The 23,700-nt window shown below is 38.8% G+C and overlaps 1 protein-coding gene across 1 annotated transcript; it reads right to left on the reverse strand.

Annotated features, from left to right (window-relative positions):
- Window positions 1-21,231: 21,231 nt before the first annotated feature.
- On the reverse strand, window positions 21,232-22,248 carry LOC122748300 (integral membrane protein GPR137-like; the record flags this gene model as incomplete). Its single annotated transcript, XM_043993966.1, is given in 3 exon segments — window positions 21,232-21,394; window positions 21,586-21,657; window positions 21,659-22,248. Coding segments are annotated over 3 exon segments (825 nt in total), but the record flags the coding sequence as incomplete, so codon positions are not given.
- Between the last annotated feature and the right edge of the window lie 1,452 nt (window positions 22,249-23,700).

Genomic DNA, 23,700 nt, shown 5'->3' on the forward strand with positions numbered 1-23,700 from the left:
AGTTCTTCCTGACCCTAGACCTAGCACTCCATCCACTTTGCCATCTATTGTTGCAATGACCTGTAACACATAAGATGTTTCTATCTGTTCTACACCCAAATGACTGTTATCTATCTTCAAAGTACAGGTTGATCTACTTTGTGGAGAAGGTAAAAAGATAGTGAAAAGAAATATTTTTATTGAAGTCCTCTAGTAAGAGGGTAGGAGTTGAGGAGAAGAGAGACTGAGCCAGGTAGTGCATTCACCAAGGAAAGAAGTGTGTGTGTGTGTTTGGGGGTGGGAGGTGTCTTGAAAGTTGGAAGACAATAACTATTAGAATGTTGATTGGGTGAAGAAGAGAGATTGCTGAGTGATGGAAATAAAGGGAAAGCCTAAAAATAGCCATGGAGAGTGTTCTGAATTTTTTCCACCTCAACCAGTGAATTGAGGAAATGAGTGAAAGTACAATCCTTGTCAGAAAGGGTTATCAGGAAGGCTGTCTTATCAAGGAGGAGCCAGTTCTCAGTGACAGCCAGAAGAGGAAGAGTGAGAAAGGAAAAGATTTACCCCTAAAGCAAATTTGTTATGCTTATGTTTATGTTAATACATATTTCAAAGTACAGTGGAAGGGGTGGGCAGTTTTAGAGTATAACATTAGGAGATGTTGGGTTAAGGGAGATGGGAGTAAGGGGATAAGTAGCAGAGAATGAAGAACAGAATTTGTATAAAGACAGCCAGCAGTTCAGGATCATTGGGGTGGGAAAGATTTGGCTTTATGGAAGTTTGTTAATTTTTGCCAAATGAGTTCAAGAGGGTTTTTAAAACATAACTAAAGGTTTGGGCTCAGGGTGGTATGCTTTCAGGATATTAAGCAGCTCAGGCGGAGGGGACCAGCAAGAAGTACTGATGGAAGAGAATTTCTCTCCTATCATCAGGTCATAAAAGAGAATGTAAGAGTCTAACACATGGGAGAAAGTGAAGGGAAAGTATATTTAGACATTTAGATCTTAACAATAGATTTGAGGCTCTTCCTGAGCAAGAGAGAGTTAATTGTTCTGAGAAATTAGAAGCTCCAAAGAATAATATAATTTTGCCATAGAAAGGTCATCCAGTAAAGGTTGGAAGAGAGTAGTAGTAGTAGTTGATATTTCTTGCTATTCCTTGATTTCTTGGGTACTGAGGCAGCTATGTATTCAATTGATAACAATAATAGCGAGGTTTGTTCTCTTCCTGGGGCATTGTATCCAGTATATAACAGAGAAGCTTCCAAAATTTATCAAAACAAATGGTAATGACCCATTTCTTGTGATTCTTATGTGTACAGGTGACACTTTTAGAAGGAAGCTAAAAATATTGCAATAATCATAAGATCTTGAGCAAAAACCAAAGACCATGTTCTTATCATACTTATTGCCCGGGGAAGGAAAGAGATACAGAAGGAGGAAAAACCATCAATTAGGTAAGTGAACAGCCAAATTAGAAGGTGGTATCTGAGAATGGGCTTTGGATTTTCAGAACATAATGTGGGGTTGGCCGATTCCTGTCCCAAAACTAAATACACCTAACAAGGGTTGGAAAAATATATTTTCCAATTATCATGCCAATCTAATCACAAGAAGCTCAAGTGTGGGGAAGGGAGAAGATTGCTGGTATATATCTCCCAAGTTAGATTTTAAAGTGAATAGTTGCAAAGAAGGGAAAAGGATAGCAGATGAGACACCCAGAAATTAATAGGAGACAAAATAGAAGGAAAAAGCCATGACTTCCAATGGAGAAATATAGTTGCCCAAAGTTTAAACAACAACCAAGAGGACTAGAGGTCCTAACACAAGAAAGCTAATTAGAGTTCATAACTAAGATTTGTTGGGATGAAACCCGTAATCAGAGTCATAAGTATGCTTTATTCAAAAGCAACAGGATAAGTAAGGGGTGGGGAAAGGACTTTGGTACCACTGCATATTAAGAAAGTATATCCAAGTAAGGAAATCCAGGAACCAGAAGGAGGAGTTATGATATAAAGTATTTACGTGAAGGTGAAAGGTAGGAGAAAAAAGAAGTGATTTTGTCATTGGATACCACCTGGAAAGAAAAGGGAAATAGAATATGTGATTGACATGACACTATCAGTAATATTTAAGGCATCGGGGGCAGCTAGATGGCGCAGTGGTTAAAGCGCTGGCCCTGGATTCAGGAGTACCCGAGTTCAAATCCAGCCTCAGACACTTAACACTGACTAGCTGTGTGACCCTGGGCAAGTCACTTAACCCCCATTGCCCCGCAAAAAAAAAAAACCAAACCAAATATTTAAGGCATCATGGGAGAGGAAAGAACTACTAATTAAAAAAGAAAAAATGAGGAGGAAGAGAACAGAGTCTGAAAACCATAGACATTATGCTTGCCTTCAATTCATGGGAAATTTTTGGAATGGATCATTAAGATGTTTGGTGAACAGAGATGGTCAGCTAATTAGCTTGGGAAAAGATGATTACAAAAAAAGCCAGCTTCATCATTGACAGGTTATTTGAGATTAACCTCACTTTTGTTTTTGACATGATTACTAAACTAATAGATGAGGATAATGCTGTGGATATTGTTTACCTTGAATTTAGCAAAGCTTTTGGTAAGGCATCTCATGCTATTCATATGGAAATGAAGAGATATAGATTAGATAATAATTCAATCAGATTGATCTAGAACTGCATGCATGACCAGTCTCAAACAGTAGTTGTTAGTATTTCAATGTCAACATGGAAGGGAGGTCTCCAGGAGACTCTTGCTTGGCTCTGTACTGTGGAACATTGCTATGAATGATTTGGTAAAGGCATAGGTAGTATGCTCACCAATTTGCAGATGACACAGATCTGGGAGGAATAACTAACATAGTGGATGTCAGAGTCAGGATCTGAAAGAATCTTGACAGGTGAGAGTACTGGGATGAATCTGATAAGGTGAAATTCAATAAGGATAAATATGAAGTCTTAGAAGTGGGTACAAAAAATCAATTTCAAGAGTGTAAGATAAAGGAGACATGGCTACACTAGGCACCAAAGTTTAAATCAGACATCCAAAGCTGAAGAGTGTTCAGAAGAAAGCACCCAGGACAATGAAGGTCTTGAGTATATGTCATACAAATATCAATTAAGGAACTCGGCATGATTAGCCTAGAGAAGAAAGAAAGGACTCTGTGGGAACCCAACAGATATGCTAAAATATTCAAGGGCTATAATGTGAAAGGAGATTAGATTTGTTCTGTTTGACCTCAGAGGGTAAAACCAGAAGCAATGGGGTTGCAGAAGTTGTAAAGAAACCACTTTAGGTTTGTTGCGTGAAAAACTTTCCAACAATTAGAGCTGTCCCAAAGTGGAATGGACTGTTTAGAAAGGTGATAGCTTTGTCATCCTTGGAGGTTTTTACACACAGAATAGATAACCACTTGTAGGATGAGATGTAGTAGAGATTCTACTTGTATATGGCTTGAACTAGATGGCCATTGATTCCAATTTTCTGAGATTTGGCCATGAAATAATGTCTTCAAAGGTCAGAATCTAAATGCAAGAGAAGATTCCCAATATACTCTAAATGTCTGAGGCTTAGACATCACCAGAAAAGGGTTCAGAGTATCAATGTGGTATTTTTAAACTTGAAAAAACTGGGAGGGAAGTTGTATTAGAGATCATCTTGGCATCCCTGTAATTCAGTCTTGCATAGTGTGAGGGGCAGCTGGCATAAAGCAGAGATGTATTTGATGCACCTGTACCATATTCACTACTTTCACAAAAGTTCATTCAAAATGAAAGATATATCCTGGGAGGAAAATCTTTTCTTTGGAGTCAAATTCTGCACATTAACCTCTCTCATTACATTCCAGCTTCTGAACATCATTCCTTTCAGTTCATTAGTTTTTTAAAAAACACACTTATATATTCAAAGGATGATGTTTCTGAAAATAGGCAGGGTGGTGAAGAAGGGGATAGCATTAGACGCTAAGCTGCCTTTTTTTCCCTGAGATAATATTGACCAGATGTGCCAAGAAGGTAAACTACCCTTTAAAAATGCCCAAAGCATTTGCATGTATTAGGTGCTCTGAACTGAACACTAATATGTGAATGCTTTGTTCCCCTGCCACTTCCTGTGCTCTGCAATTAAAATGGAAAGAAGGTGCCATTGTGTGTGGAGCAGAGAATGGAGAATAGCAGTTAAGAGACCTTCGGAGATTGTGCTCCCTCATTAATAGGCAGCAGCTCAAAGTCAGAAGCCCTGTCAACAAAAGCAATGTGCTATTTGGCAGATGGTCAGGCAGGGTCTGGCTCTGTGGTGGAATCAAGTTTCAGAACAATTAAATCTGAAGCTGTGGTCCAATCTGTTGAGACCTGCTTTCAATGTCATGTTTCTCTGTGACATTCCTGGCTAGTGTTCCATATCTAGTGGCAGGGTAAAGTCTCTCACTAATGAGTTGGATGCTCTATGGCTCAGTAGACATCTGAGCTGTGTTCGCTTGGTTTGCTATTGGCTGGACTGAAAATGGAGGGTCACTGGGCTGCTAAAGTCATTGCCAGGAGGGGAAGCATATGTAGGCCAATGGTATGGGATGTGTGCAGTGCTTCCAAGACCCAGTGAAGAATAAATAAAAGAGAGGAAGTGTGGGAGACTGTTGTTTCCACAGTAGATGGAAATAACAGATATGGTGACAGGAGGCAATAAGGGATGGATGCTTTTTGTTCGCACAAATGCAAGCTTTGCAGAGAAAGGGAGGAAGGCTGTGTTTCCCGTAGTAAAAGGCCAAGAAAAAGGACCATAGAAAGTCTATGTGTGCCTGAGGCACAGTGTGCTATCATGCCTTATGGAAGGCCATCCAAATACACCTGAATGCTTATGGATAACACCAAAGCAAAGTCACTTTTTAGACCCATGATTCTGATCCAAAACAAAGTTTTGGCATTGCTATGAATATTCCCACCACTCAATTGTGTTGCTACCCCTGTGTCTCATTGGAAGCTCCTCTCCTGTGTTCCTGAAAGAACAGCAACCCAGGGATAGAATTAACAACACTGAATTCCACCTGCAGCAGGAAAAGAGAGATGATACCATAGTGTATCATGCAGAGGGTGGGTGAAAATTGAATGAATCTTAGACAAACTGCTGAAATGTGAAATAATGAGAATGTTTATTGTTTACCTATTCCAGGTACCTTCCATATTATCTAGTTCAATACTTGCATTTTAAAGATGAGGGAACTGTGGCCCAGAAATAAAAGCAACTTGCCTGTTATCAAATAGCTGATTAGTGGCAGGACCATGAGTGGACTATAGGTATACTGATTGTCAAAATGGTGATCTTGCCAGTATATTATGCTACCTCAAGTAGGTAAAGTTTAAGGGTTGGTATTTTTGGGGGGTATTTCATTGCACATTGAAGAATATAGTTACATTGATTAAATCAGAGACCCAGTGGTGTATTTATTGAATTATTTGATGATTTCTACCTCTTCCTCCAACACTGTCTTTAGTAAATACCCATTGCTTCCATCACAGCAGATAACATAAAAACTGAAATTAAAAAAAAACTCTCTGAAAAGAATGAATATTTATTATGGGTAAAGATAAGCCTAAGAAATAAACACAGAAGAAAGTAACTCTATGTTAAGCATAAGTAGAGCTTCAGAGGAAAGAAAAACTTGGCTACAAGACTTCTAAGATTGTCAGGAAGAAAGAATATAAAATTAGAAGAATATGTTACAATAGAAGCAAATCACTTCTTTTACAACATGACCTATATGGAATTGTGTATAATGTGATTATGTATGTATGTTTGTATATACATGCATGTATGATGCATGCATGCATGTGTTGGGAGGGGGAGGGAAGGGAAAGAGGGAGAAAAATTTGGAACTCAAAATCTTACAAAAATGAATGCTGAAAACAATCTTTGCATGTAATAAGGAAATAATATAAAATACTATTAAGAAAAAAAAATAAAAGCAAATCATCCAGAAAACAAGTTGAGGAGAGAGAATTTAATAATCCATGGACTCCCCAAATATAATGAATAAATAACAAACTGGATACTGTATTTAAGAAATCATATAAATGAAAACTTCCCAGATCTGTTAGGATCAAAAAATAAAACTGAAAGGATCAATATACCAGTTACCTCTTGATAGAACCCTCAACATGAACCTAAGAATGTCATAGCCTAAGTCTAAAATTTTCAGGTCAAACAAAATACACCGCAAACAGCCAGAAAGAAAGAGTTCAAATTCCAAGGAGCCACAGTTACAATCACATAAGCTTAGAAAAGAAAAAAGCTAATAAACTTTGTAAAACTAAGTATAATCCTACAGGGGAATAAATGCACAAAATACAGATGTACAGAATATACATGAATATTTGTATATTCTGTTATAAATAAATGTAGAGAATATACAGGTATAAAATAATTGAATTGACTTTCAAGCATTCCTGAAGGAAAATGTCTGAACTGGGTAGAATCTCGGAAATGCAAACAATAGAAACCTAGATGGTAAACACATTTGAGATTTTAAAGGGTTAAATGAAGTTAAAGTGCTTGTATTCTAATAGAGAGTGAGAAGTGTCTCTTTACTTTCTTTAATTGTCACAGTGGGAGTAAAGAAAGACAAACATCAAGTATAGAGTGGTATTGTTATCTTTTATGTTGGTTTTAAGAGGGGAAAGAAAAAGGGAGGGCACTTTACTAGAGTAGAAATGAAGAAGTAGGAATAAGAAGGAACTCACTATTTTGTATTATTATGGTACACCAGAAGAGTATATAAACATAGAGGATAGGGTAGGAGGAGGAGATCTCTCATGATTCTGACTGTTATCTTAACCAGATAACCAGGAGAACTGAGCACTCACATGTTTTGGTACAGAAATTTGGCAATTCAGTAGGGAAACAAACTGGAACAGAAAAAGAAGGGAGAGCAGGGAACATTAGAGTTGGCAAGGAAACAGTTATAATCAAAGCAAATTTCCACTGCAGAGGATGAATCATAAAGGGGGTATTAAAAGCACAACAACCAGTAAATGTGCATGGGCTTAGTGAAGACAAAGGTCAGAGCAGAGGGATCATACCACTTCAATTATAGATTACTAGTGGTGATCACATTGCCTTTTTTCCTTTTGACTTCTTCCTTGAAAAGAGATGGGAAAGGAAAAAATTCAAAGATATGAGTGTATGAAAAAGCATAATAAATAAACAATCATGAATACTAAAGGAATATATTCACCCATAAAAGAGAGTAGGGTAGCAGAATGGATTAAAAAGTAGAATCCAGCAATATTTTATTTACAAGAAAAACACATGAAATGCAAAGATTTATAGAGTTAAAATGATGGTTTGTAGCAGAATTCATTATGATTCAGGTGAAGCAATCACAGTCTCAGTCACAGCAATAATAAATATAAGCATGATTAAAACAAACAGGGAAATGGTATTATGCTTAAAGATACCATAAATAATAAAATATATCAACCTTCAACATATATGCACTGAATAGCATAGCATTTAAGTTTTTAAAGGAGAAGTAGCAAAACTAATAATTGGGACTTCATATGTCCCTTAGACCTACACAAATAAAATAGAAAGATAAACAAGAAAAAAGCTAAGGATGTGAACAGAATTCTAGAAAAATTATATATGATAGTTCTCTGAGAATTGCTGAATAGAAATATAAGAGAACATACATGTTTCTTAGATCTACATGGTACCTTTACAAAAATGGCCATATACTAAGGCATTAACATTTTATAAGCAAGAAGAAAAATGTAAAGAGTAAATACATCCTTTATAGATCACAATGAAATAAAATTATAATCATTAAAGGGCATTTGAATAAAAGACTCAAACTAAAATGGAGACTAAAGTTAAAAATCCTAAAAAAACTATGGATCTGGGGCAGCTAGATGGGGCAATGGATAAAGCACTGGCCCTGGAGTCAGGAGGACCTGAATTCAAATGTGAATTCAGATACTTAACACTTACTAGCTATGTGATGCTGGGCAAATCACTTAACCCCAATTGCCTCACCAAAAGGAAAAAAAAGGAATATATGGGTCAAGGAAACAATCACAGAAACAATAAGTAATTTCATCAAAGGAAATACATCAATAAGAAAAATATATAAAAAATTATGCAGGCAAAGCAGTCTGAAACACCAAAAACTGGGATGAGTTGGCTAGGATGGGGCTTATACTCACACAAACCCTGGCTTCCATCTCCATTTCTAGTGCATCTATGCTGCTTCCTTCTCCTTACATATTCCCTAAGTAGAAGTAGTTCCTTTCCCCATGTGACCCCAAAACCCCCTGATTGGGTGCCAAAGATCATGCTGTATTTAGTCCTCTCTACACTGTGCTGTATCCTGTTGTGGCTCTGAAAGGAGTGTTGGTTTTAGGCCTCTTGGAAAGGCCTTGGGCTTACCATAACTTCCTATCTCACTCTTCCTGAACGATGACCCACCATGGGGCTAGCTCTTTTCCCTGCTTCAGCTCTGATAGGCCAGGGCCAAGATCCTACTGGCTTCAGTCCACACTTACTAACAGTCATTCCCTAATAACCTTCCCCCCACCTTATGCATTAATCATTTGAGTTCCCTTAGTTTTCCAGTTATTTTTTAATGCACCCCTGAACTGGAAGGAGGAGCTTACACTTTAGTCTTCATTATCATTACTTCATGTTGGGTAACTTTATGGTATTTCACATTGTTATCTTAACAGGAAATCCCAGATGACTCTAGCTGTTAAGAAATATTTCCCTGCTTGAAGCCTAGATATGCTTCTTTGCAGCTTTCACCCATTGCTCTGAGTTTTGCCTTTTGTAGCCATCAATATAATTCTATTTTTACTTGTGATGGAAAATGCTTTCCCCATCTAGAAAAAAGAACTGAATGCAGACTAAAGTATACTATTTTCACTTTATTTGTTGTTATTTTTTCTTTCTTGTGGTTTTACCCTTTTGTTCTGACTCTTCTTTTACATGACTAATATGGAAATGTGTATAACATGATTGTGTGTGTGTGTGTGTGTGTGTGTGTGTGTGTGTGTGTTTAAAACCTATATCTGCTTGCTGTCTTGGGGAGAGGGGAAGGAAGGGAAGGAGGGAGAAATATTTGGAACTCAAAATCTTACAAAAATTAATGTTGAAAACTATCTTTACAAGTAACTGGAAAATAAAGTAAAATACTACCAACCAAAAAAGAGAATAATTTTACTTTCTTTTCTATATGACAACAATTCACACTCTTGAAGATAGCTTCCATTTTCCAGGCTAAATGTGCCCAATTCCCTAAAATGATTCTAATATTGTATGGACTAAGGGCCTTTCACTGTCCTATTTGCTTTCTCATGGAAACTCTCCCGCTTATCTATAACTTTCCTAAGATGTAGTATTTGGTACTCAATAGCACAGGATACTCCAGATGTCATCTGTCATCTGACAGAGAATAATAGGACAATCATCTCTCTAGTCTTGGACACTCATTTTCTCTTAATACAGTAAGAAGTTGTATTCTCTTTCTTGGCTGACATCATATTGAACTTGAAGTTCACTAAAACCCCCAGACCTTTTTCAGATGAACTCCTTCCTAGTGTGATGTTTAAAATCTAAATGTATGGTTGCCTTAAATTAGAGGCTTAAGCATTTATTAAAGCATAACAGGTATTCATGTGGAGTTCAAAAAGTTAAGCAAGGGTCTTTCTAGCTTAGAGTTCCAGCCTGGTCAGGTTCTTCCTCAAGTCCTCTGCCACAAGCCTACTTCAACCATGAACTCCTCTCAAACTGAGTGTGGAAGCTTTTATAGGTCTGGAGCAGAAGTGGCCCTTATACATTGCTTCAAGCTAATTGGTAGGCATCATCCAAATCCAATGGTTCACTGGACTTGAAGGTGGTCTCCAGTTGAGTTCAAAGTCCTTAGCTTCTGAGAACAATACCTCCTTAAGGGACAGCCAGGTGTGGTTACAATCTAATTAACTTGAAATAGGCTAATCAGTAAAATCAATCACTCTCACTTAATTCAATTAGTTTAGATTAATCTCCAGATGGGCCTTTGAGTATCTGCCAAATACCATTATTTTCTCACACTAGTTAGGTCCCTCCTTTCTGTACTTGTGAAGTTGATTTTTTACAACTTAAATATATCTTTATTTCTATCCTTAATAAATTGAACCTAGGGGCAATATTCTAGCCTATTTTAAAATCCTGACTTTGTTAGCTAACATGTTATTTTTCTTTCCCAACTTTATATCATCAGTATAGTCATCTTTTAACTCTTTTCTGATTGTGGCTAGATATTATAGGTTTCAAATGTTTCCCAGAATGCAAAGAAAATAGAGGAAGTAGAGATGTCAGCAGCATAAATGAATTAGTTGCTAGTTCCCAATTGTAAAAGGTATCTTTACCAATGACAAATCTGATAAGATTTCAATGTTAATTCACTGCTGACCTACTGTGGAAAGCAACATCATTTACAAATAGACATAATTCACATATCTCACAATGTTAGTCTCATCCCTAGCTCACCATGAAGAGATTTTATAATCTTGAGAAAATTAGCTAACCTCCCCATTCCTGTAAGTGAGGGTTCTAAGACTGAGTCAAAGTAAGAATAGTATTATATTTTTGAAATTGATCTACCTTTATAGGGAAGCAAATGCCAGCTAATAGCATAAAGAAATTTCAGTTATGGGCATAATTGCTTACTAGCTTTTTCAAGGTTATTTGTTCCAAATTCCCAAGGTTGTGATTTTTTTTAACTAGTAGCATAATTTTATAAATCTTCAAGTGAAAACTATTGTAAGTCTTCTGTCTCATAGGAGCATATAAAATATTTCAGGACCAAGAGCAGTTACCATTAAATATTATTGCTATTGATTTCCCAATGGAAAATTCAAATTTATGAGTGTGGATAGTTTGATGCCTCATGGGTTTTTTTTTGGTATGTGTTTTGGATAAAATAAATAAAAGATTTATTGATTTTTCAAAAGGATTTTATCATTTTATTCACAGAAAATAAGTTTTTTTATTAGTCCATTCATGTGAAATGTAAAATGGTATCAAATTGATTACAACTGCAATATTCGATTTGATCCAAAACCTGATTGTAGTGTGTGTCATTCCAGTAAATGTATTATTAGCACCATTTATTTCCTATCTCCTTGTTAATTGAGTAGACTGATTTTTCCTTTTCAGCTAATGGAAATTGATAAAGCATCTTTAACTGATTTGTCACTTATCAAATCAAGGACCTGAAAACTGCTTAGCTTGTTTATTTGATCTCTATTCAATAAAATTACATATTTAGAGTCTTAAATTTTAGAGTTTTATAAAATAAAAGAGTTTATTTTATAACTCTAGGCCAGAACCACAATTTGAAATACAGTTGTCTAGATTCTATGTAGCTGGGTAGATGCTTTCAGATAATTTCAGTTCACTATATTCTGATTAAATGAGCTTAAGGATTGCTTTTTCTTTACCATAAAGTTATCTATGATAGTATGGGGCAAAGTTGAAAATCTAATAAACATTGTACCCATAGCCAGGATATTCATCTGGATTTACCTGTGAGCTTAGGAAATAAAAGAGGGGGAGATTCCAGCCTAAGTAAATTAGGTAAAGAGAAGAGATGGGACAGAAAAAGGATAACCATATGGAGAAGCCAATTGTCTTTGTGAAAAAGGGAGAACAAATATCATCTCCCTTTTTCAAATTAAAAAGGAACTCTGAAGACTGAAAAGCTTGAGGGGGCAGCTAGGTGGCACATTGGATAAAACACCAGCCCTGGATTCAGGAGAACCTGATTTCATATCTGGGCTCAGACACTTGACACTTGCTAGCTGTGTGACCCTGGGCAAGTCACTTAACCCTCATTGCCCTGCAAAAAAAAAAAAAGAAAAAAAAAAAAGAAAAGCTTGAAAGACTCAGGGAAAAACTGCTTTAATAGTAGTAGACTGAAAACATGTCTATTTTGGAATAGGGGGCCCTATCTGGTACTTCCTCAGATCACTTCACGTAGGCAGCTACATATTTACTAGGAAGGCTGGTCATTTATATAAGTAAGTGATATTCTCTATTGAATATCAGAAAAGAGCTGAAGCTAAAATTCAGCACTATTGTTAACTCAATAATCAAAACAATTCCTTTTGTAATGGTCTTTGCATATAGCTATTAAAGACTACATAAGAGGAAATATGCTGCAATAGAGCCAAATTTGTAAGCCTTCATCTTCTTTCAACTCTTTCTCCTACTCAATACCCACAATACACAATGACAACAACAACAAAGTGAAAAATTAAGATGATTCAATAGTTTAGTGAATACAGAGTGAAAAACCAAAGGAGAGGACTAGAAAGAAACTTTTCAATATGAGAAATTTAATGACATTCAGGGTGATCTTGGGTGTGTATGATTACCTCATTCTGAAGTTTATCTATAACATGGGGATAATAAACATTTTTCTCCTAGATTGTTGGTGAAGAACTTTGTGTTCTGGCTTTTAAGGCCTCTGAGATTTTTATATATATATATATATAAGTGCTGAATAATGGTGCTTCTGAAACTACACTTCCATTCATACACAGCCAATTCTTGATTTATCCTTGATAATATGCTAGAAGAAAGGATGAGATAAATATTTCTGCACCTGACAAGGTTATTTTATCAAACAGACCATGGCTCCTTTTTCCTTCTCTGCCAGAAATTCTACCAGCTTTAGCTCAACATCAATAGCTACTGATTAGAACTATCCAAAAGGGAAATGGGTGGGATTTTTCCATGGAGGAGCTGGGATTTTCCAGGGTGGAGCCAAGATGGTGGAGGAAAGGCAGTAAGCTCTATGAATTCATGACATGACTGCTCCAAAAAATACTCCAAATAATGCCATAGGACAATTACTGGAGCAGCAAAACACACAAAAGAATGGGCTGAGATAATTTTCCAGCCAAAGATGGCTTAGAAGGTAAGAAGGTGGGGGCTGCTATGCCAGGGCAGGAGTGGAACCCAACCCCACAGTCATGCTGACACAGATCCAGTCCCAGGAAGGCCTCACCAGAGAAAGAGACCTCCAGAACCTCTGAATCAGCTGCAGTGCCAGTGTTGTCTGGAACTAAGCTCACAGTCTGGTGAGAGGGCTGAGTGGTTGGAAGGGGAGAGATTACAGGGGTCTCTGCTGGTGCTGAGGCAGAACTTGGGTATTTCACCCTGCTGGGAACAAGAAGTAGCCTTGAGTAGCAGTGGCCCAGGCTCATCAGAGGAATAACCACAGCACACAAAGTTTTGCTGTCTGGTTAATTACCAAGTTGGCCTGGGGTTATGTAGAGACAAGGGAATAGGCCAGGCAATTAAAGAACCTGCCCCTCCTTAAATCATACCACCTGGTTGTTAAGGGCTAAAATTCTAGCTGAACTGTCTAAAATATCTAATGAGTGGTCGCCAATAAATTATAAGCTTTAGCAAGAGTTAGACTTTTAAGCATTTATTAAGGAGAATAAGAATTTGGTAAAGAGAGAAAGAAAGGCCTAGATTCCTCTATCTATTAAAGGGAGAGCACATTTCTAGCTCCCCTCTCCACCAGCGTCCTCAGGAAAGAGCCTGAGACTGAGCGCCAGTCTCTTCCTTCCTCCTCCCACTAGCCCGCGTCACTTCCTAACGCCAAAGAAAAGACTCCTGGTCTTACCCTCAAAGACCTTCACTTCATGGGGAGCTTTTCTACAGTAAGTCTCCAGCAGGTGGTGTCATTCCAATCGTTACAGTCCCCGCTTTGTTTCCTCAAGAAACGGTACATTTCCTTGATGAAACAGTCAAAAATAACAGAATATAATAACCTATGCTAACTAACAATATGTTAATAACAATATAGAAAAGGGAGAGAGGAAAGTTTTGTCTAGAGGGGTGAATTTTTGTCCTCATGAACCGACTCTTTGACATTGGTCTTGCAAAGGGAGGGCCTCTGCAGAGAATACATGTTACAGATAGTGTATATTATAAGAGAAAGAGAAAAACAACAACAACAACAAAACAAAACTGTTCATTTAAAGTCTCTGAAAGTCTTTTCTCAGATGTCCTCTAGGTGTAGTGGTGGAATGGAAGTCTTTTCAGGGGTTGATATGTGGATACTGGTAATCAGCCAGGAACATTTCCTACAAAATTGAGCTTAACACAACTTTAAAATAGCTTTGTCAATAATCAAATCAAACAATGAAAGTTCTCAAAAACATGTCTAAGGGAATTCAGAATCTTAGTTGTTACACATGAAACATATAATAAAACAAAAATTGAAACATTCTTTAAAATTATAATATTACTATAGTCCCCCCTTATGGAGGGTAATTGAGAAGATAATTGCTGCGATATTAATTATTAAAAATAATTTTTATCTTTGTTTCATCACTTTTTGTATCATCTGCCTAATTATCCTCATGCCATTATGAGAAATTAAAAAAATCTAATATAATTGGTAACAGGTGTCAAGGCCAAATTCAACACTGTATTTATCATGACACCTGAGATAATTATGGGGGTTACCATAAAAGAACAGAGAAATGATGGGATATGAGCATTCCCACACTTGAGCAATATGTACTGCCCATACAGTATGCCAGGCTTAAAATAGGTGGATGGAATATATGTCCATGCCACTGAACATATTGGAGGAAACTGAGTCAGACTTAATCAGATGCATGGAATTGAGATGTCCATGGCATCAGGCATATAGGAGGGAGCATAGAAGCCAGGTGTAGAAATGAGATGGGTGGGATGAATACTTCCAGCCATCTGTACAATATTGTGGGGAAAAAGAGTAAAATAATAAACCAAGAGAATCCAACCTCAACATTAGTCAAAAGCCATTCCCTCGGCCATACCTTGACTTCATGCATGTCTCCCCTCATGTGACAGTTCAGTGTCTGCTCTTGCATGTATTCCTCTTGTGATTGGATGGCATCTTGGCCAACTGGCATCTGATAACTCAGAATAAAGGCAATTAATATCTTAAATGATAAGTTCCCATAATCCAAGTCTCATATGGATTTAAAAATTGAGGATAATAAATGATTGCAAAAAATGTGAATACATCTTGACTCAGAACACAATATATAATTATGCAACAATTTCAAATAATACCCCTTTTTTTTGCTTAGTATACAATTTCTTTTTTGAAAAATCATAACATATTTAAATACAAGTTAAATCACAACACAATCTCAAAGAAAACTTCTTTTTTGAAAAAAGAAAACTTTTACAAACGTTCCCCTCTTTTTTTTTTTTGGAATATGCTTATCAAAAATAATACTTCTAGAATCAATTTACACTTGCCATGGCAACCAATTTGCCAGGGAAATGCTTTAAAGAGTTTGATCAAATAATCAGTTGAGAAAAAATAATAACAAAAACAAACAACTCAGAATATGGGAGCACAATACTCCTAGAATTAACATTGTATAATAAAATCAAAACCATCTTGCAATGTTTCAAAATTAGACAAATGAATAGAAGAAAATACACATGGAACAATAAAAGACAATGAAATTCAAACTAAGGAAATCTAAATGAATGTGAACTTAATATTAATAAGAGTATTATAAAATATAAACTTGATCACACAACTATAAAAAGCTTTTACAAATATTCTCCTTGTTTTAAAAACTAAGTATAAAACACAATCTCAAAAGCATGAAAATCTCTATGAAAATAAACCCATACCATTAATTTCAAAATGTATATATGATAGCATAGGAACCCTATGTAACCTCTGAACTGATACTATTACTCTGAGTGAATTCAGAACACTTTTGATTCCGATATCTAAAATCCCCAACACTCATATCAATACCTTGCTGCTTACTTCTACACTTCTGTAAAATATATACCCTTCCATGGCAAAAGAAGTGGAGTCTTGAACTATGTTGATGATTGTCATTCTTATTCGGCTTAAGTTTTTCTTCTTTAACCCCTCTATATTGTCTGTCAGTCTTGTCACCATACAAATGCTTTATAAGATTACTAATTAAAGACAAAAGCAGGTTAGCAAAATTATGAACAAAACGGGCATATGTGGAATTTAAAGGGCTTTCTAAGGTTGTCTCAGAAGCACAGCCAGGCTGGGGAAGGGCTGAGCCTGAAGCTGCAAATGTAGTTAGAGAAAGTTGCGCATGAGCATTAGATCTCTGGACTTCCCAGGCCAGGGAAGCAATGGGCTTGGCCATGGGAGGAGTAGAGGGTGGGGTCTGGAGAGGAGGGGAGGGACTAGAGCAATTTGAATCAGACTTGATTTTGAACTCAGGCCTGGATTCCTCTTCCCCCACTTTGCCTCCAGGTGCTAGGGGATTAAAAGCTTCTAGAGGGTGGGTCATTGCCTCCAGGCATGCAAAATTAGAGCAACAATTACTATTAGAACTGGGAAAAGCTGCAGGAATTTCTTCAGGTTTCTCTGAAAAAGCATGGTTGGGAGAGGGGGAGATATTTCCTTGTGTGAGTAAGTTGCTGGCTCTTTTAACAAAAATAAAAAGAAAAATAGAAAATCCACAAAAACAAAGCATTAACATGATCTTATCCCCCATTTGTCTGGTTAAACAGACTAAAATCAAAAATAGGGTAATTAGGGAGTTTAAAAGGTCCATTTGAAAAAATTTAAAGGGAAAACACCAGGCAATTCATCAGTACTTCGGATTTAAAGGGTTAGGGTAGGGGAAATTTCTTACCCAACCGAAAGATCAGAAGTGAGGTTCAGCTTTCCTCTTCGTGGTCAGCCATCTGTTAAGGGCTAAAATTCTAGCTGAACTGTCTAAAATATCTAATGAGTGGTCGCCAATAAATTATAAGCTTTAGCAAGAGTTAGACTTTTAAGCATTTATTAAGGAGAATAAGAATTTGGTAAAGAGAGAAAGAAAGGCCTAGATTCCTCTATCTATTAAAGGGAGAGCGCATTTCTAGCTCCCCTCTCCACCAGTGTCCTCAGGAAAGAGCCTGAGACTGAGCACCAGTCTCTTCCTTCCTCCTCCCACTAGCCCGCATCACTTCCTAACGCCAAAGAAAAGACTCCTGGTCTTGCCCTCAAAGACCTTCACTTTATGGGGAGCTTTTCTACAGTAAGTCTCCAGCAGGTGGCGTCATTCCAATCGTTACATGGTACCCCCTGAAGCTTGGGACAGTGAAGCCTGGAAACAGTGCCGCACTTTAAGGAACAAAAAGGAAATGGGCTACCTCAGGTGGTTGTGGGTTGCTCTTCATGGAGGTTTTCATGTTGTTTGGATGCCCAGTTAAGCAATCACCAAACGTTAATTAGATGTGCCAATGTAAAAATTGTTATTTGAGGTTTTTATGCCTTGGCGCACACTGGCCTGGGGCTCCACAAACCACATGGTGCTCCACCCACTAGTTATAGCCATTACCATGGCGCTAGCACCTCACATCATCACCACTCACGGACACCTACATGGACCTGGCAAAATTATAATGATTGGAAGCCTAGTGAGGGCAGTCATGTGACTTTCAGAGGAGCCAGACAATTGATTGGGGGCTGTGTAGGGTTTCTGGGAACAGGGAGAATTCACCATTCTGGCTGGAAGGCGACAGGAGCTCTGCTGTGTATTCTCAGCTGATTCCTGGGCGGTGGTATTTTTCAGCTTGTATAATTTCCCTTTCCCCATTTTATTTCTTTTCACTTGATCCTACTTATCCTGTTTGTGTTTTTTTTTTTTTTTAAGTTCGTTCTTGTTAAAATAAATCCTGGCAGGCTGCCGGTCTCCTTCCTTGCCCCAATATTGTGGTGAGCCGCTTAGCTAACACTCCCCAATTAAAAATTGGTCCCCACACCAGACACCGTGTTAGTTGCTTGTCATAACACATCTAAAGTAAAGCAGTCTCTGCCTTCAGGGAGTTTAGAGTATAGAGGGGAAATAAAATGTTCATATTTAGGTATAAACATAAGAAGTAGATACCCTTGGGGGTAGGGGGAGGAAATAGCAAAAAATGCCTTATACAAAAGGTTGATTGGAGTCTTAAAGGAAAGTGAGGATTCTATGAGATGGAGGTAGAGAGGGAAAGCATTTCAAGCATGGGGAAAGACAGTTCAAAGGCACTTCTTAAGGATATTTTTGAAGGGATCTCTATTCAGACACAGGTTCTACCAGATGATTTCTGAGATCCCATGAAAATCAGAGATTTTTTTCATTCTTCAATTTCTTCTTTGCTTCAGTGTTCAGGAATGAACAGACACTGAAAGATGAGCAGTTGACGCGTGAATAGTTTGAGTATTATTGTCCCAAAGGAGCCTACATTTCAGGAAAGAGGTTGGTAACTATAGTTTTATCCTGTCCACATCTTCAGCAATGCAAATAACAAGGGTGTTTCAATACTTTCAGGAAGAAGGACAGGGAGAGAACAAATGCTACATAGGGTCCACAGGAAACAAAACATAGTATGGTGGGGGGGAAAAAACTGGGGCCAAGAAACCTGGGTTCTAGTTCTAAGAACTAATTAGCTATGTGACCTTGAACAAATCATTTTACCTGTTAGTTTCATTATCAGTATCATAAAGACATTACACTAGGTAGTGTAATTTAGTGACTGTTGTTCATGACAATGGTCCAAGGGTCTCATGATAAAAACTCTTTAATGGCACCTTAAGCAGTAAATAATTGCTCAATTATATCATCAGTATATTTTCCTCTGTGACAAACATGTGCATGTTTGAAGCATTGTAGGCTTGTTCTTTTAATTCTTATAGAATATCCACATAAAATATCCATTATCAGTTTATTATCAGTCTTATATTTTATATTTAGAGTTTCCATAATTATAGGTAGAATAAAATTCTATTTGTTTACTTTGTATTTTATAATGATAATTATATAACATCAATTTCAATTTGGCACTTTGGGGGGCAAAAGTTATCATTTTAGTTATTGTATGCACCTAATGAATAAATTAAAACATTGTTATGAGAAATATACTAAATCACTATGGGACTCACAATACATTTATTGTTGTTGGAAGGGGTTCAAAGAAAAAAATAATGTTGGAAATGATGAATTAGAGGAATCATAAAATCTCTTTTGCATTTTACAAATCTATGATACTCCTTTGCTAAAACCATCAAACCAATTGCACATTCAGGCTTAAGATCCCTGCTGAGCTTCCCAACCCTCTTTGTGACCTTGGACTTTATTACTTTTTCACCAACTCATACATTCCACTTAGAAGCATAGGTTTGAAGGTGGAAGAGACATGGGTCATCTAATACCTCTCTAAATGCTCATTAAGAGAAACACTGTCAAAAGCACAGCTCCTGGATACAAGATCTGCTGCCTAACCCTTAGGGTGCAATTCTAGAGGGAGAGAGAGATGAGGTTGAATAAACAAAATCCATAGACAATTCCCAAACCTCATGTTAGTCATTGATTTGCATTTTCTTCCCCTAACAAACCTTTACAAGCATTGCTAATAAGCAGAAAAACAACTGACTTGGGTTTCTCCTTCCTTGACCAACTCAAGCAATTGTGCCAGTGAACTGGGAAATTTGTCCAAAGACAGAGAGCAAACAGAAGGATCTGGGAGAGAGTCTAATGTTCTAGGTGACACCCATGGTCTCTGGAGCCATGCTTATTATCCTCATTAACCAAAACAGATACATTGCCACTGTATCTGTTGACTCTGGTATGATTAAATATCTCATTACAATTAATCAATCCATAAACATTTATTGTGTGTACTCTCTGCCAGGCATTGTGCTGGGGATAAAAAGACCAAAAGGAAACAGTCCCTGTCCCTGAGAAGCTTATATACTATTGAGGGAGATAATACATACACATTAAGATATATACACAATAAGTATAAGGGAATTGGAGGAGGAAGTAATGCTTGAAATGAGCTTTGAAGGAAAACAGAGTTTCTTCTTTTAAAAAACATTCTATTTTTCCTCTAACCACATGTTAAAATATTTTTTAATGTTAAAAAAAGTTTTTAGTTCCCAATTTTATCCTTCCCTCCATTCCCCCCAGAGATGGTAAGGAAGGCAACATGTATAATCACAGAAAACATTCCATATTAATCATTTTGTACAAGAAGACTTGGAAAGAAAGAAAGAGAAAGAAAGAAAGAAAGAAAGAAAGAAAGAAAGAAAGAAAGAAAGAAAGAAAGAAAGAAAGAAAGAAAGAAAGAAAGAAAGAAAGAAAGGAGGAGGAGGGGGAGGGAGGAAGGAAGGAAGGAAGGAAGGAAGGAAGGAAGGAAGGAAGGAAGGAAGGAAGGAAGGAAGGAAGGAAGGAAGGAAGGAAGGAAGGAAGGAAGGAAGGAAGGGAAAAATTGTGTTCTTCAGTGTGTATTCAGACAATATCAGTTCTTTCTCCAGAGGCAGATAGTGTATTTCATTGTAAGTCCTTTGGAATTGTCTTAGATCATTGTGTTGCTGAGAATAGCTAAGTAATTCACAGTTCTTCATTGTATAATATTGCTGTAACAATGTACAATATTCTCCTGGTTCTGTTTACTTCACTTTGTATCAGTTCATGAAAGTCATTCTAGGTTTTTGTGAAATCATCTTGATTGTCATTTCTTTTATCATAATATCTAATCACAATTTTATATCACAACTTGTTCATACATTCCCCAATTGATGGCCATCCCCTCAACTTCCTATTCTTAGTCACTCCCCCCCAAAAATCTGGTATAAATATTTTTGTACATCTAAGCTCTTTTCCCTTTTAAAATGTCTTTGGGATACAGACGAAGCAGTGGTACTGGTTTAAACAGTATGTGCAGTTTTATAGTTCTTTAGGCATAGTTCCCAACTGTTTTCCAGAATGGTTGGATCATTCCAACTCCACCAACAGTGCATTAGTGTCCCAGTTTTCCCCCACACCCTACAAATTTTATCATTTTACCTTTTTATCATATTATCCAACCTGATAGGTGTGAGGTGATATACCTCACAGGGATTCTAAAGGGAACTCTTTTTTTTTTTCCAATGGGGGCATGGCCACTGTTTATTGAGCAGCAAGCACAAAAGAGGTAGCCGGTTCCAAGTGGTGGATGTTGCCACCCCCAACAGGAGGCAGAAGCTCACTACAACAGGCATGGCTACGGGGCTGGACCCAGCACTAGAAGCTGCAGACTCAGCAGGGGCAAGGGCAGAGGGCAGGGCTGCGACCGGACTGGGAAGGCAGGCAGGCAGGAAGGCTGGGGGCATCTGGAAGAGGAGAAGCCCCACTGCCCACCCTCACCCCCCCCCACAGGGGAGGAGGGAGTTCATGTCTGCGGGGTGGAGTAGAGGCTGTGGTGATGGTGGCCAGAAGTCCCAGCCACCTGGGAGAAGAGGAGTGGAGCACATCGGCTCTGACTGCTCCCACACCAGCTAGGCTCTCGCCCAATGGCACCGTACCAGCTGCCAGCCCCCAGGCTCCCTGACAGGCTGTGGGGAGAGATGGGGGACTGAACACACAGGCCCCAATAAGCAATGGACTAGAAAGCAAAGCAAGCTGGGACTTGGGGTTCCTCAAGTAGCCCCCCTGAGGCACCCCAAAATGGGGAGCTGGGGGCCTTGTCCTTCATCCCAAGGTGAAAGGGCAAGGGCCAGTGCCCCCAGAGGAAGGAGCTTCATACCTGGTGCTCTCTCCCCGGCTGTGCTCCCACGGTCCTCCCTTATCTTCACAATGCCCAGCCCGGTCAAAGAAAGGAATGGGAGCTGAAGACTTGCCCGCTGATAATTCGGCTGGTGCTCAGGTCCTGCGGGGGCTGGTGTACCCGAAAGAAGCCAACGAGCAGGGTGGTGGGCAGCAGCTCCCACACGAAGAGGATGAGGCTGAAGACCAGGTAACCCTTGTCCCCTAGGTCATTCACCAGGTCAGCCAGGCCCCGGCTCATCTCTGGGTGCTGTTTTGTCTTTGCCTTAAACACCACCTGGGCAAAGTAGAGGTTCATGAGTGTGAGGGTGAAGAACTGGAGGCACACAGGGCAGCAGTAGAGCAGCCAGAAGGGCAGGGGCCCCAGGCGGTTAGCCAGATCCATGTCTCGGAAGTAGAAGGAAAAGAGGGTGGTGCTCAGGGCAGCCCAGAGCAGGCACAGGGCCAGGAATACTGTCTGGTAGCTGAGCTGCTTGTGCCCATACAGCAACACTAGCCAGAGCTGGGCATAGACCGAGAGGAAGAGCAGGCCGTACAGCATGGTGTAGGCGGCCATCAGCCCAAGGGTCACAGCTCGGGTTAGTGTGGGCACCAGCCCTGCAGCAGGCACCAGCCCTGACAGGTTGCCCTCCACGCCAGGTGAGGATCAAAACGGCAGGAGGGTCCAGTGCAGGCAGTGGAGGCTTCCCTTCTTGTGTCAGGGATCTCTCTCTCCTGGGTCTGGGGTTTCACCCCCAGTGTGATGAGACTCCCCACAGCTCTAGGCCTTCTCTGGGCTTGGGAGAGAGTCTACCCCAACCCGCAGGAGGGGTTGGGGGATCAGTCACTGAGTTTCCTCCAGATTGTTTGGGGTTTGCAAGTCACCCCAAGCTACGATGAGGGCTAGGGCTGGAATCTGGGGGTCTGGGCTATGTTTCCGCCAATGACCTGCCTAGGTCTCTGTGAACTTTGGGGGTCTCTCAGTGGGTCAGAGGTCTGCCCCCTCCCAGTGAACTGGGGGGAGGGGTTCTCTTGGCCCCCCCCTCAAGATTACAGATGGTTTGGGGTCTCCCTGTCAGGGAATGAAGTCTTGGGACCCCTGTGGGGCTGGGGTTCTAAGGGGAAATCTTATGAAATCATAGACTTATTGTCACCTAAGCCAATTTCTATCCAAAGCTTGAAACCCATCTACAAACATATGCTACCAGTGGTCAGGTGGCTTCCTCCTGAATAACACTAGTAATAAGGTGTTCATTTACCCCATGAAGGAGCCCATGACATTTTTTTTACACTTCTAATTAGGAAACTTAGTCCTATATTGAAATGAAATCTTTTCTACCATGGTAAATAGTTCTGCCTTCTGGGACCAAGCAGAGTAAATCTAATCTCTTCTTGAAAAAGCAATTATTGGTCCAAGGTGTTCCTGAAAGAGTCACATATGGCTCAAAAGCTCATGACAGGAGTATCATTTGCTATGGATGAACAAACAAACGCATTAAATCCTGAATAATAAAGTTGACTACAAGGTTGAAAGTGAAAATATAGAAAGAGTTGGAGAGAGGGAGGGTGGCCATTGGCATAGCCTTCAAGAACCCAGGGTCTTCTCCATGGTACAATGAGGCATTGGAGAAAGACTTTAGTAGAGATCCTTCCACCTTATCTCTCTATCCATACAAATGAATGTTGACCTATGGCTATTGTCAGAGTTGTGCTGGTAAATGATTCGACTGGCTCTCCTAAAAATTATGCAAGGATACATTTTAAAATTTAATCTGTGGGCAACTAGGTGGCACAGTGGATAGAGCACCAGCCCTGAATTCAGGAGGACCTGAGTTCAAATCCAGCCTCAGACACTTAACAATTACTAGCTGTGTGACCCTAGGCAAGTCACTTAACCCCAATTGCCTCACCAAAACCAAACCAAAACAAAACAAAAAAACCAACCAAACAAAAAAAACCTTAATCTGCATTATTAACATTAACTCAATCACTTTCTTAAATTTAGAAAATGAACAAAACAACAAACTAAGCCCTGATTTGTAGAAATCTACAGTTTCTAAATTGTAAATGCTTACACTGAAAATTTTAAAATAGGCACTTGCTACCCAGTTTAACC

This window comes from Dromiciops gliroides, chromosome 1 (assembly GCF_019393635.1).
Source record: "Dromiciops gliroides isolate mDroGli1 chromosome 1, mDroGli1.pri, whole genome shotgun sequence".
Classification (NCBI taxonomy): domain Eukaryota; kingdom Metazoa; phylum Chordata; class Mammalia; order Microbiotheria; family Microbiotheriidae; genus Dromiciops; species Dromiciops gliroides.